Source organism: Scophthalmus maximus, chromosome 13, assembly GCF_022379125.1.
Source record: "Scophthalmus maximus strain ysfricsl-2021 chromosome 13, ASM2237912v1, whole genome shotgun sequence".
In the NCBI taxonomy this organism is placed as follows: Eukaryota; Metazoa; Chordata; class Actinopteri; order Pleuronectiformes; family Scophthalmidae; genus Scophthalmus; species Scophthalmus maximus.
This window is the reverse complement of record NC_061527.1, coordinates 13,686,754-13,700,006: the sequence shown is the minus strand read 5'-3', so window position 1 is coordinate 13,700,006 and position 13,253 is coordinate 13,686,754. Positions and strand designations below refer to the sequence as shown.

Sequence of the window (13,253 nt, the reverse complement as noted above, 5' to 3'; positions counted from 1 at the left end):
AGACAAATTCACAACAGCAGGAAAATTTAGAGAACATTCTGTGGTATTTGGGTAGAACATGCAGGAGGCAAGACATGACGTTAACTCAGCTTTTTGTGTTCTCACATAAAGCCCCTCTGGAAATATCCAGACTTCAGTTCATGTCTGAAAGCAGCATAAAACACACCGGCCCACATGGCATGATAGGGAATGGAAAGGGAAATAAAACTGACATAATATACCTGAATAAAGCCAGAGACAGAAGATGATGATAATAAAAAACACAATAATAATAAAGACTAATCTCTTATAGATACAAATGGCCAATAAATAGCATAAATCAAAAGCAATGGTCTTGCCAACAGTACTCAGACAACTCAAATTTATCTCCATACTCTGCTACTGACTTAAAAGAAAGAGAGAGGGGAGAAAACTGCTAAAAGGGAAAACTGGAGAGGCCATTTAGTGATTTGAGCAGTGAAGCTTCACCGCTGCCAAGGACATGTAAGAGAGACAGAGAGACTGGGAGTGCCTCTCAATACATCAGATGTCAGGAGTGCTCCCTCCCACTCAGACGAATGGATCTTATTTTGGAAAGCCTATAAGAGCTACAGCAATTTAAGGTCAGAGAGCTATACAAAGAATACAGTAAGAGTCAAAGACTGAACCGCCAAAGGGCCAGACGACTGCACAATGCAGTGGCATCTACATGAGTGGGGATTTCTAAATTATCATAGTTGAAAGAAGAAGAAAAAAGAAGAAAAAACATGTATTTTCATCCTTGGGCTGCGTGTCCTTGTTGTTTCATCAGAGAGGGAGATGAGGCGCGTAAGAGAGCAGTATACTGCGGCAAGCTCAGGCCTCAACAGCCACTCCTTCTGACCATCTGGCTTGATTGTAAAACATTTCCCTCTTCTTTAATCAATGGAAACTTAACTGTCCTGATTCATGGGTAACTCTGGTGTATGAAAATATATTCTGACAAGCTTGACTGCACCCCCCTCCCCCACCATCACAAGACCACCAGTGAGCCACTCTATCCCACTATTAGTAATATTCTTTCTCTCTGTACTTCCTTATTCTCGACCATCTCTGTCTTGATCTTAGCTTCTATCTTCCTGTCTTTGCTCTGTACATTTTGGTCTGAGTATGACTCTAATCAGTCATTCTTTGGAGGATCTGTGCAACTGCAACATGACAATTTCTGGGAGAAGATAAGGCCTGACAGATTAAATGCACTGTTCAGTGTTCGAGAAGGAAGATAAAATTAAAGTTATACGGGGAAAAACAATAAAACCATAAGAGGCAGTGGAACCGTGAAAATATCTTCTTCTACATTTTCCCTAATTACTGATCTCCTGACAGCCTTTTTTTAAATCTCAAAAATATCATTACTGGGGTGATTTAATACTGTATCTTCAGAGTGCATTATGTTCGAGAGAGATTCCATACAGTATATAATATCAAAGGTGGAAACCTTAATTTAGAGTGTCATAAAGGACAAACACAAATGTTGCCCAACTTTTGACCATCATCTGGGCAGTGGCGAGCATTTATTTCTCTGACTTATTAGTTCACAGGTTGGCTAAGCAGTTCTTATGTTCTTAGTATCTTTTTGTGGATATTGTTCATCTAAATCTATTGCCATGAAGTGCAATCAGCACATCATTCATTCAATGTATTTACAGTCCAAGCTGTAAATATTTGGACAATTACACATTTTTTGTTCTTAACGCTTGGTGTTTCGTCGTAAAATAATGGATCAGCAGACTACTTATATATTTGCTTCCATCAGCATTGAAATCATCAATAAAGGCCATTGTGCCAGTTCCATTGGCAACCATAAATGCCCAAGTCATAACAGAACAACCGACATGTTTAATATATCAGGTGGTGGCTTGGGGCCATGAGCTGTTCCTCAATTTCACCACACTTTCTTCATCATTTGGATAGAGGTGGATTTTTGTATCATCAGTCCATAGAGCTTCAATCCACAACGCAAACGTTTTCTTTGTTGTGTGTTTTTGCGAACTGCAACCTGGCCTTTTTGTTTTTTATCGTTGACAAGGAAGCAGCTACACCTACATCCTGGAGAGTATTCTTGACTTTCTTTGCAGTCATAAAGTGGGTTTTCTTTACCATGCAAATGCTTTTCAGATCATCCACGAGACTTGTGCTCTTCTGTCTTTCAGGTCCTTCTCTATTTTCTAGTTTTTCAACACACACCTGCTTTTTTAGAATGTTTGCTACTGTCGATGTTGCGGAATCAGCAACCATTCATACCTCAATGATGGAATTTTCCTTTTTTCAAAATGTCAACCCTCCAACTCTGAACCACTTGCAAGCTTTTTTGTGCATGAACCAATGTTGAGATGATATAATGCTGCCTAAAAAACATTAGTAGCCAAGTGTCCAATTACTTTTGAAGACTTGCGATTTGGGCATTAAGTGTCAAAAGAGTGATATTTCATACACATTTATATTTATATTGATGTAAATCTACTCAAATTAAAGCTGGAACTTGGCAGTTTAATGTAGTATCCATTTCTCTCTTTCAAATTGAATGTGCTGAAGCTCAGACTGAAAAGCAAAAAAATATGTAAGTGTTAAAATACTTCTGGACTGTGTTTTCTTCGTGTTTATTTAATGTGCTATTTTCTCAGTTTAACAAAGACAAGCAAGGTTAATCTCTCACAAACATACTGGAGTCTCAAACTCTGAGAAGGTCTTGACTATTTTCGTCACAGAAATAGCTGTAGGTGCATATCTGTTCTCCAGTTGGCCAAATAAGTTGGATTGTATTGAGCGAATTGATTGCAAAGCCAGATGAGTCTATGGGTTGTGCTTATCAATGGACCCCATTAAACACTTGTCACCCACGGGGAATTTCTTTGACCATGCAAGTCATTGTCAGCAGACAGCAGTCGGACTAATCAATGAGTTCTTAATTACATCTGGTGCACGGTCCAGAGGTGCAGTAAAACAATATGTACGCACTGTCAGTGTCAACCTTTTGTTGAGACAGATTGCACTTTAGTCAGCAACATTGTGAGGATGTATTCACAATAGAATCTGGGATTTAGCTGAAAATGTCAACAGTTGGGGTGTGTGACGAAACAAATGTGACAAGACAAGATAAGAATGTCATTTGGATTTCTCTCCCAAAAAAAACAAACCCAAAAACAATTAGGCTTCTCTCATCACTTTCATGAATCTCTGCCTTTTGACACAATACACAAACAATAGGCCAAGACTGAATGTTGACAGATTACCAAAATCTTCTCTTCTCTACTGTGATTTTTCATTGTCCTAAGTATCATAAAAAGAGGATCTCAATAAGTAAAAAATGTGTATACTAGTCTTAACACGGTCAGCTAAAGCAATCAGTTAGGGTTGCATTAGTGTCTTAAGAAAACAGTCTAAACGTCCTGCAGTACCAAGCACAGCATAGTCGAGGTCATCAACATATTGCATGTTATATTTAAGCCTACTGTTGAAAAAGGCTTTTAATGGTTCAGAATTACTCTGTGTCAGAGGACCTGTTGGCTGAGACACCTACTGTATGTAAATCTGTGGGCCATCACTGACTCGATCAGCATAGGTCTGACAACAAAGTGAATTAAGCCTCATCTAAATGTAAATTAGGTTTTATACCTTTGGCAAACAGCTTACATAACCAGTGTCTATTTTAATAAACCAATTAGATTTTAGTCTGTGCTATACACACACAACAAAATAAAAAATCTTTGCTCCATGAAATATGAACATGGGATGTGGATAAAGGAAATAAAATAAACGAAAAAGGAGGCAGGCACAACTTCTCAAAAAGTTTTAGGTCTGCATAGATTTCAATGTGTTTTGGATATTCAATCTGGTTGGAGGAGGGACATAGACATAGCCTGCCATGAAAGTACATTTCAATAGCTTTGATTAATATACACCCCTAACACACATCAGATTCTACGTCTTTATCAAAGGAATGACTGAAAAAACTTAACTCATTAAACATATACACATAAATACATACATAGTGCCATTTTGGCGTATTTCTGTACAAAGGCAACATTTTAACTGTTTCGCAAATGTGAAGCCATCCAGACAAGCCAGCCAGCTAAAGGATAGCTAGTCAGCTTTGATACAAATACAACATATCTGATAAATTGGTACAGTAAGTAAACAGCTGTTAATGTTTACACAAAACTAGATTTTGAAGCCTGTATGATTTTAGGAAAAAGAAAACTGAAACGATCATGTTTGCAATAATTACAAAACTGTCAGAGGATATTAGCTTCTGAGTACAAGCTAAGCGGGCAAGCCATTAAAGAACTATTAGAAACCAGTATCAAGACTCATTTTAAAGTAAGGCCAACAAAAACAGTGATGCTTCAGTGAAACAGCAACAGGGCATAAATTTGACATTAGCTGGCAAACATCAATTTATCACCCATTCTAAGTTTAGTAATTCAGTTACTGGAAAGAGATTAATATCAATTCCATAAATCATTCAGGAGATGTATCCGGAGCCAGAGACACTGGTATGTTAGTTGATCTCAGTATGGGAGCTCAGCACACATTAATCAATGTCTGAGATCCTCTGGCCATGTCATCTGGGGAAAAAGGCAAATTCATAATGAAAAATAAGTTGGGGGATGGGGGGGGCTCACCTCACTGATATCAGCGCAATCCTCCAAAATTAAAATGTTTAGCTGTTTAAGCACTGGTACTATATTTATGCACTCATTTAGCCACTCACCTTCACATGTATATTTTCTAATGAGTATGAAGGTGTGGATTAGGTTATATATTTCTTTATCTATCATTTAAATCAGTTTATATTTCCTCATCTGAATTAATTAGTAATAGGCCAAGGACAAGTAACAACCAAGTAAACGTATTCAGACCTTTATCTCAGACACAAGATAGTAGAACAAATACACTTGTAAGAACACCATTGACAAAGGTAAAGCTCATCTCAGTCTGCAGAAACCAAAAATGTTCTTGTCGGTTGAAATATGATATGTGCTAATCCCCTCAAAGGATTCAGTCCCAGAGAGACCTGCTGATTCACTGATTAGGGCCTAGTACAGTGAATCAGTAAAACCAGTTTACCTGTTTTAATGTCGTGATCGATGTGTGGGTAGAACACGGCTGCTGAACTGAGTGGCTGAAAAATTTTAAGATCCGAAACACAAGTCTATAAAGCTTCATATGAACTGGTCCTAGACAATACTGTTGTCAGGATACGTCATGTCACTGACAGAGCTTTCAAACCCAGATTGCAAAACCAAAAACAGACATTCATATAGAGTATATTGAAGCTGTCCCCTGTTTTTTTAGTCCAAACCCTGTATTTTTATTACAGTCTTAAAAGCTTTGCTGAAGATTCTGTAAATGTGCCTCGATCGTTCACCTGTAATTGTGATCTAAGTTTCTTCAATTTAAGACAATATAATCATTAGTTGTAGTAGCGGCAGCAGCAGCAGCACTAGTGGTGGTAGCTGGTCCTTTTGTCTTGAATCAAAAGTGTAAATGGAGTCCTGGTATTGATATTAAGTCCTGATATTCAGTGAAAGTAGAAGACCATTTTCCAAGACAAAAAGCATGGCATAAGAAAGCTCTAATTCCAAAGGATTTCATTTTTATTCTCAGACTATATAAATATGCCAAATCTAATTCAAAAGAAGGACATTAATGTTAGCTCTAATTTGAATGCACCCAATGCAATGAGGCTGAAATTTATGTCCTGCAATAAAAATGTATTTGCTCTACCTGTAATGAGAATTTAAACTGCAGTATTTTGAACAAGCTGGAGATGTGAGGAGGAAACTTTAGGCCTGAGAAACTGACATAATCCAGTTATGATTAAAGAACACGGTGTGTATCAGCTATTAACAGAATGAGATGGTGTCAAGTTATTATTCTTTTTTGTAATATGAGACAAATACAGAGAAAGCAGAAGCTAGAAAACAGAATGGTAAGACAGAGGGTAAAAAGTGTAAACCACTATTGTTGGATAAGGAAAAGTAAAGGTATCATCTTAATTTGGTCTGTTTTCGTGTTGGTCAAATATGTCATGTCCATCCTAAGGACACATGCACTGGATCTTTGTTGGAACAACCTACTGCTGTGGGCAGGTCTTTTCAAAACTGACTCTTGCAACTACTCCACTCAAGACTGACTTGACCCAAACCTGGAAAAACAGCTACAAGTAGCTGTATCTTACATTAGATATCACACCCAAGAGAAGCAACTCCAACCAATGCGTCAGAGAGGTTAGTGTAACATGTGTTCAGTATTTATTATGGACTTTGAAGGATGATATAAAAAATGATATGACCCTTGATAGGAAAAAGGTTACCCATCCCTGGGTTAAAGGATTTTCCCTCGGATTGAGGGAGGGCTGATACAAAATTCGGATACTGGAGCCTGTAATTATTTTCGGCAACAACTGACCAAAAGACTTACAACTCAACACAAAAAAGGAAATTGACAAAACGAAAACAGAAAAAAACCTGGGTGTCATGGTTTACCCCTAACTTTGAGGGGGGTTTTTTACGGATGTGTCGTTTTTCAGTTTCGCTACTCACCACTCTCAAAGCAAGCATCAAAAACCAGGTGTCCTTTCCGCAGAGCTCCTGAGTATCCCGGTGGGCTCACCGTCAATTTGTTCACATTTCCCACCAAGGCGTCCTCTCCACCAGCTTCACTTCCTGAAGAACATACGCAGTAGAAATGATGTATTGTATATATTTTTTCAAAGAAAATTTGAGAGGATTGTGCCATTAGCTCACAGATAATGAATAAATGAGTCTCATACAGAATAGCAATCCTGAATAGGTGATCTTTAGGTTAAAACACATGCCATCACGCAGGTCCTTGTGTCACAACTCAAATTGTGGATGAAAATGTATCAATCTATATCCTTGTACCATATACTTGTCAGAGTTACTTGTCACTCCTTTGAAAAGGTGAAAACAATATAGTCACTTTGCAGTAAAAAAAAAAAGAAGCAACTTATATATAAATATTTTTTAAAGCATTTAACGAAAAAAAAAATATATGTATGTATTTGTTTGCAGCACAAATAACCTTTGCACTTGCGGTTCATTTGAATGCGTCCTCAGTGTAAACTAAAGTTCGAAGGTAAAGTGAAACCACATGCAAATACCTTCAATCTAAGGAAAGGGAAAATACGAGGCTTCCCTGCATGGCATGGGAAGCACACCCAAGACCCCATTACTCATTTTTACAACATCTGTACGGCATAATTACAGTAGACAGTGGTTAAAGAATTAGTAGTTTGGATCATAGTCACTATTAGATTACACCTTTGTGTAATCCTGTGTTGACGTGCACACTTGTTTTGTAATCCAGCGTTGTGAATGTGAGATGTTGTTCTCTGTTTACAAACGCGATGGACAGTGTGCAGATATATACAGATTTTGATAGATTTCTTTCTTCTTCTTCTTCTTATACAGTGCTGCATTCAATGTGTTGGCATTTGTTCGCGGATCACAGCTCCGATGTCGGAGGACCACAGATGGAGACCAGCGGAGGTGAGCGCGGAGCAGCCGCAGGTACCGACAGCTAGCTGATTAGCTACGCAGCAGCTCACGGGAGGAGCTGTCGGTAACCGAGCTAGCTAGCCGATACAAACAGCCCGCACACCTGCCCTCGCCGCCGCTCGCCGCTCGCCCCCCGCCGCCGAGTGGTTGGCGTTAACCGGCCGGCGGTCCGCCTCCGGCCTGTCCGGGCGGCACGACGCCTGCCCCGGGGCGTCGTTACATGTTTGGCTAGCTCATGACGAGCCGCTGACGTGGGTCTTGTTTACATCCCTGGCACCTGCTAGCTACACGCTAAGCGTCGCCGTTAGCGTCGGCACGGACAACACGCGGGCTGGCCCGAGACATGCACGCGGGACCCGACAGGGCTGCGAGGAACCGCGGCGGCGAAGAGGAGGCCAAGGTAGGCGTCTTCCGGTTTGTTTTGTTACACACCAGTCTCGACGTCCCTGGCAGCGCCCTCCTCCATCTTCCTCTCCGTGCTGCCACACAGCAGCCGACGCTCCCCGTGTGTTGCCCCGGCAACGCGGCGGGAGTCAGAGGGAGGGCCGCCGCGGTCTCCATCAGTGCATCACGCGAGGCGCCGGTCTGCATGTGCAGGGCGTACACACGGTGATCTGTTTCGATCCGCAATAATGTGCACTGATAAAAGAGCAGATCAACAACATGCAGATACTATTTGATATCCAAATGGTAAATACACAGAAAAATGACTTTATGATGCCAAACTGGTCATCCTAAATCGCCCATCGCCACTGTGGGACAGGACAAATACTTATTTTTCTCCATCTGAAAACCAAACTTGCAAAAAATTAAACAACAAAGGGAAACCTTCATGCAAGTGTGCAACATACTCCATAATTCTGACATTCACATTCTGTGGGCATCAGTTACTAAAATTATGAGCACTCACCAATTCACAGTGCCTTTAACTGTAATCAGCATATTGTACACACCACAGTTTCATTCTGAGAGGAAAAGAAAAAAAAAGCCAATCATTGCAGACAGCGGCCAGAGACTCTGAATTATCCTGTAGATCGATTAAAGATGGAGGTTTTCTAGACAATTGGAGCATAGATGTCATCAAGGCCAATCAAGCCTGGCCCTATTCCTTTCCCATTACAAAGGCTTCACCTGATTAAGTCCATCAAATGAGCAGCCGCACAACTCCTGGAGCAAGAGGCGTACAGGCTGCTGCTAATTTTCAGGCTACAAGCTGTATGTAACAGGACCAAATGAGTAAGACCAGGGAGAAGGCGATGCTTTTTCTCGCCGTGTGTGATCTGTATTTTTCGGTGGCAAGCATCAACAGGCTGCTGAGTAGATAGGTCGGGCTGGTTATTTCTCAGATGACAGGAAGAGAACTCGGAGCTGCTGTGTAATATTTCGTTAAAATTAAAAATTGAATAGCTGTCCTCCATGCTATGTCATTCCTTTAACACTATGCCAATTAAAGAGCTCTATGGTGGTACAATCACTCATTTTCAAGGGGGAGATTGAAATTGAATTGTGGAGCATGAGAAGAATGAATTAGATACGCTACATGTCTCCCTTGTTTCTCAGCCTTTATCAAATCGAGAGACTGCAGAACAGTCGCTGGATTTACTGCAAGATCCTGGCTCGTCGCTGCAGCGTTTTGGAGAACTTTTGATTCTGTATATAACTTGATCTGATGACTAAAATGGGGGGGGGGACTTACATTTGGTGGTTAAAGCTAATATTAACAACGTACAATTACATGTGATGACGCAGTGATGTGTTCAAGCATAGTTTCCCACATTGTAACTACAATAGTTGATGATGTTATAGCAGTTAGCAAGTGTCGAGTTGCATGAAATGTTTTTCATGGTGGTTTTTCCTTTTCTTTTAAATCTTCATATTCTATTTTGTCGTGTCCTCCAGAAATTATGTTTGAAGGAGGATAAAAAATAGCAACACTTTCAACAATAACCCCTATTCTCTCTGCCCATGAAACGCCCGGCATGCATGAAGTATATGTCTCTTGTCATGATGTTTGCAAAGTGCAGCAATGATTTAATGAATACATCCAACACTGGAAAACAGAGGAACATGAAAGAGAAGTATACCGTCCTCACCATGGCCTCTCAAATTTTAATTATCTCTCAGGAGAATGTATTTTTACATGCTTATCAAAACATTTTTGACCTCTAATGATTTCTGCACATTTGAATGTGCTTCACATATAGACATGCCTGTCATAGATATACAAGAATCTACAGTAACCTCATGAAAATGTGGCTATTTTAAGCCTTGGCTACTAGTGACTGGAGGACACACCACAGCGTCACAATCCCCATGCAGAACATATCAGACACCCCTTGGGAGAACAAAAGCATTGGTAGAGCAAAGATATTTTTCAAGGCTTGCTTTTCATTCTTTTAGAAATAAACTCTTTTTTTCTAAACTGTAAAATGATCAAATAAGTCATTGCTTGTGGCTCAGAACCACAACTGAAAGAAGAAGATAAAACTGACACAAAGAATTTCTTGTCCATGTTTCCAGCCTGAAGCTCAATGTGTGTGTGGGTGCGCGCCTGCATGTGTGTGTGTGCGCGTGTGTGTGTGTGTGTGTGTGTGTGCGTGCGTGCGTGCGTGTGTGCGCTGGGCGATCAAATCTCTTTTTTTTGTTTTTGTACTCCAGCAAGTACAGGGAAACCCTTTTTACTTTGGTCAGCTAAGGACTTCGCACAAAAAGTCCATCATCACTGAAGAAGGAAGTCATGCAAAAATCAAAAACACAAGGCACAAGTGGCAGGGTGTTGGAAGCGGGTGGTTATGAAAGGCAGGTTCGGGGCTTGCGAAGGGGGGAGATCACTATGGTGACAGGAATCAGGGGCCTCAAGGGACTGAGGCTGGGTCAGAGAGGAAGGCTTGAGAGGCAGCTGACTGAGGAATCAGACCTCACTCTGGATGATTCAACTGACAGCTCCCCCCAGGGTTCTGCCTTACCAGCCACCCCCAGAGACTGGGCTTTACAGAACAGGGATGTGGCCAGCAGTCCCGTTCAGAGGGGAAAGCAATTAATTGGAACCGAAACCGAGTGAGTACAACAGTGACACATCACTGATATGTTGTTGATGATACCTTCACATATCGGTTACCGAGAAAACGTGCTAATTTAAAACATGTCAACGGTATTTCATGCCACATCCTTGGTGTCTCCACATAATTTTTTTTCCCTCCGTGTCTGACATAAACATCTGTAAGACAAACTGTTTTCTAACACTTCCTCTGCTTTCTCCCTTCCAATTACCCCCCCTCTCATTGATTCATCATCACCCACTCCTCTCTGTGCCTGTCGCTTCCTCCGTCCCTCTGTCCCTCTCTCTCTATAACTCCCTCCCTCTCTCCACTGTGCTGGACAGTGTCCACCTGAACAGATGGTCCAGTGTCAATAGGCTGCTATTAACTGGCCGCTCTCCCCGCACTGATCCAAGACAGAAAAAAGCACATTCAAAGCACCAAGAATAAATCCTTTGCCTCGCCGATGGAGCCTCAAGTAAGACACCACTGAGATTAGTGTTAGTGACGATGATGACGATCCCAATCACTCTAACAGAATTAATAAAACTAAAATATTTATATAAATATTTTGTTATTTTCTTCAAACACAACCTTCAATTTCATAAACATGTTTTTTTTTTTATATATTTCACTCGGTGCAGACACGGTACTCTATGAGTCATTCCTCTGAAATGTCTGAAAAAGTGTTATCGACTGAATCCAAGAATGTAATGAATCATATTCTTGGCTCACATGTCTCCCCCTGCTCTTTTTTTTCCGGTTGTTTGTTCTGTAGTTGGGATCTCCTGCCGTGCTTGTGACAAGCTGCTTCGTCATCTCTGTGCCACACCCTGCTGAGGAGAAGGACATCCACCTGACCTTGGTGCTCACATCAGCCCAACCCTTTCGTCTGGTTGCTATCACTGAGAGGTACCCTTCTTTTCCACTCTCCTGAGCTGTCTTGATAGTGTGCACCTTTCATTACATTTTATTCCTTTTACTAGTATCCCTCACAAAAACACCTCCAAGCAAGCACTGGATGCGTTCCTTCCCCTAAAGCCACCCTTGAATCCACATCCTGTTTTTGTAAAAAGCCATAACTAGATAACAGTGGCGAACAATATTAGTCCTCAAACCCCCTCACCAGTTCTTTTATCCCAGGCTGTATGTTCTGATCTGCTCAGGGATTGAGAGATACTATAAATGCAAACACTCCTTCACCATCTATACCTGTGTGTAATAGACACACGTTAAAAGAGGAGAGAGAAAAACGTCTAAAAGATAGGAGTGGCACGGAGAGGAAGGGATGTGGTGGCGATGGTGTCGCTGTTGTAGGAACAGTCTTCCCACCTCGTGGCAGCACAGTGAACTGTCGCTGCATGAATGTGCGAGCGATGGGGGCAGAGAGAGAGAGAGAGAGAGAGAGTGATGCAAGGAGAGATGGAGTGAGAGAGATAGAGTAGGAGAGGGAGGGAGAGCCAGAGAGAGTGATACAGAGAGAGAGAGAGCGTGCGAGAGAGAGAGAGCAAAAGGGAGGGGAGTTTAAACTAAGTGCTATGTTTTGGGACAGGCTAATCTGCTAGCGAGCAGTGTGAGGATCGGAGCGTATTGTGTGAGCCAGTGTGCGGTGGACAGATAAGGGAGCCAGCCAGCCCGCCAGCTCGACCCACCGACTGCCTGACTGCCCGTTTTAATGTGCTGACTCTTGGGAGATTTAAGAAAAGAGAAAAAAAACTGCATATTGACTCCTTAGACGTGTGCGGAGACTCTGGGCACAAACTCCACCACCACAGCCACAGCCAGCAGAGGTGCACCAAGAGACAGGGGAGCGAGAGAGAGAGAGGGAAGAAAAAGGACTGAAAAATCACAACTCCAAAATCAGAAAATTCAAGAGGGCTTTTTTTTTTTTTTTTTTTAATCCCCTCCTTTTTTCAATTGATTTAATTTTTTCTTTCTTCCTTTTTTTGTGTTCCCGGGACTGACTCCCAACCACAGACAGACAAAAAAGGGGGAGCAAACAACTGAAGAGAATCTGAAAAGAAAAGGACAGAACGAGAAAAAAAACGCTGAATCTGACCATGTTCGAAATAAGCCGAACACTCAACGCCGCTTTGTTGAGCAATGAGGTAAAATATTTGGATTTGTTTTTTCCTCCACACCTCACCTGTATGTGTCTGCTGCCAACCATTCTGTCATGTGTGTTGTCGTATATGTCTGTGCGTGCGCGTGTCTGTACATCTCTGTATGCTCATAGCCAGGCGGAGAAGGGAATGATTGATTACAGCTGCTGTGTATTAGATTTCCCCGGCACGATGGTCGGTATACGCAGAAAAAGGGACCATGCTATGCTTCTCACACTCATCCTGGCTTGTAATAATAAATGGAGAGCTAGTGTCTCAACTCTATATGCCTCTATTGGAACAAAAAACAAGGTAGCTATCAAAATCCATCCAAACATAGGCTTGCTTGTGAAATTGCCCACCTGGGGCTCAAATTGTATATGTGCCTTCATGTGCACGTACAGTGCGTCTGTAAGTGTGCGAGTGTATGTGTGTATGTTCACACATGCATTTGTGTGAGAGCAAAGTGTTCTGTAATCCCCCTCTACCTCCTCTTTCTTCATGTTTTCTCCCCACTCCCTCTTCTGCCCTTTACCATTCCCCCCGTCCTTCCTATACCTGCTGTTATC

General features: G+C 41.5%; 2 protein-coding genes across 5 annotated transcripts in view; one reads left to right on the top strand and one right to left on the bottom strand.

Moving 5' to 3' along the window:
* Positions 1-8,127, bottom strand: part of agbl4 (AGBL carboxypeptidase 4) — a 230,123-nt gene extending 221,996 nt beyond the window's left edge. Inside the window, exons 1-2 of the mRNA XM_035647032.2 lie at positions 7,977-8,127; positions 6,567-6,689 (exon numbers count right to left, since the gene is read on the bottom strand). Of these exons, the coding sequence (XP_035502925.1) occupies positions 6,567-6,689; positions 7,977-8,010 (157 nt within the window). The 5' untranslated portion in view covers positions 8,011-8,127. The remainder of the gene's footprint in view (positions 1-6,566; positions 6,690-7,976) is intronic.
* elavl4 (ELAV like neuron-specific RNA binding protein 4) overlaps positions 8,112-13,253 on the top strand; it is a 77,590-nt gene continuing 72,448 nt past the window's right edge. The window contains exons 1-4 of one of the 4 annotated variants that reach the window (XM_047336648.1): positions 8,112-10,601; positions 10,927-11,060; positions 11,361-11,494; positions 12,560-12,690. In XM_047336648.1, the coding sequence (XP_047192604.1) occupies positions 12,643-12,690 (48 nt within the window). In that variant the 5' untranslated portion in view covers positions 8,112-10,601; positions 10,927-11,060; positions 11,361-11,494; positions 12,560-12,642. Of the gene's footprint in view, positions 10,602-10,926; positions 11,061-11,360; positions 11,495-12,078; positions 12,691-13,253 lie in introns of those variants that run through there. The other 3 variants (XM_035647037.2, XM_047336652.1, XM_047336649.1) reach the window with 3 other exon arrangements.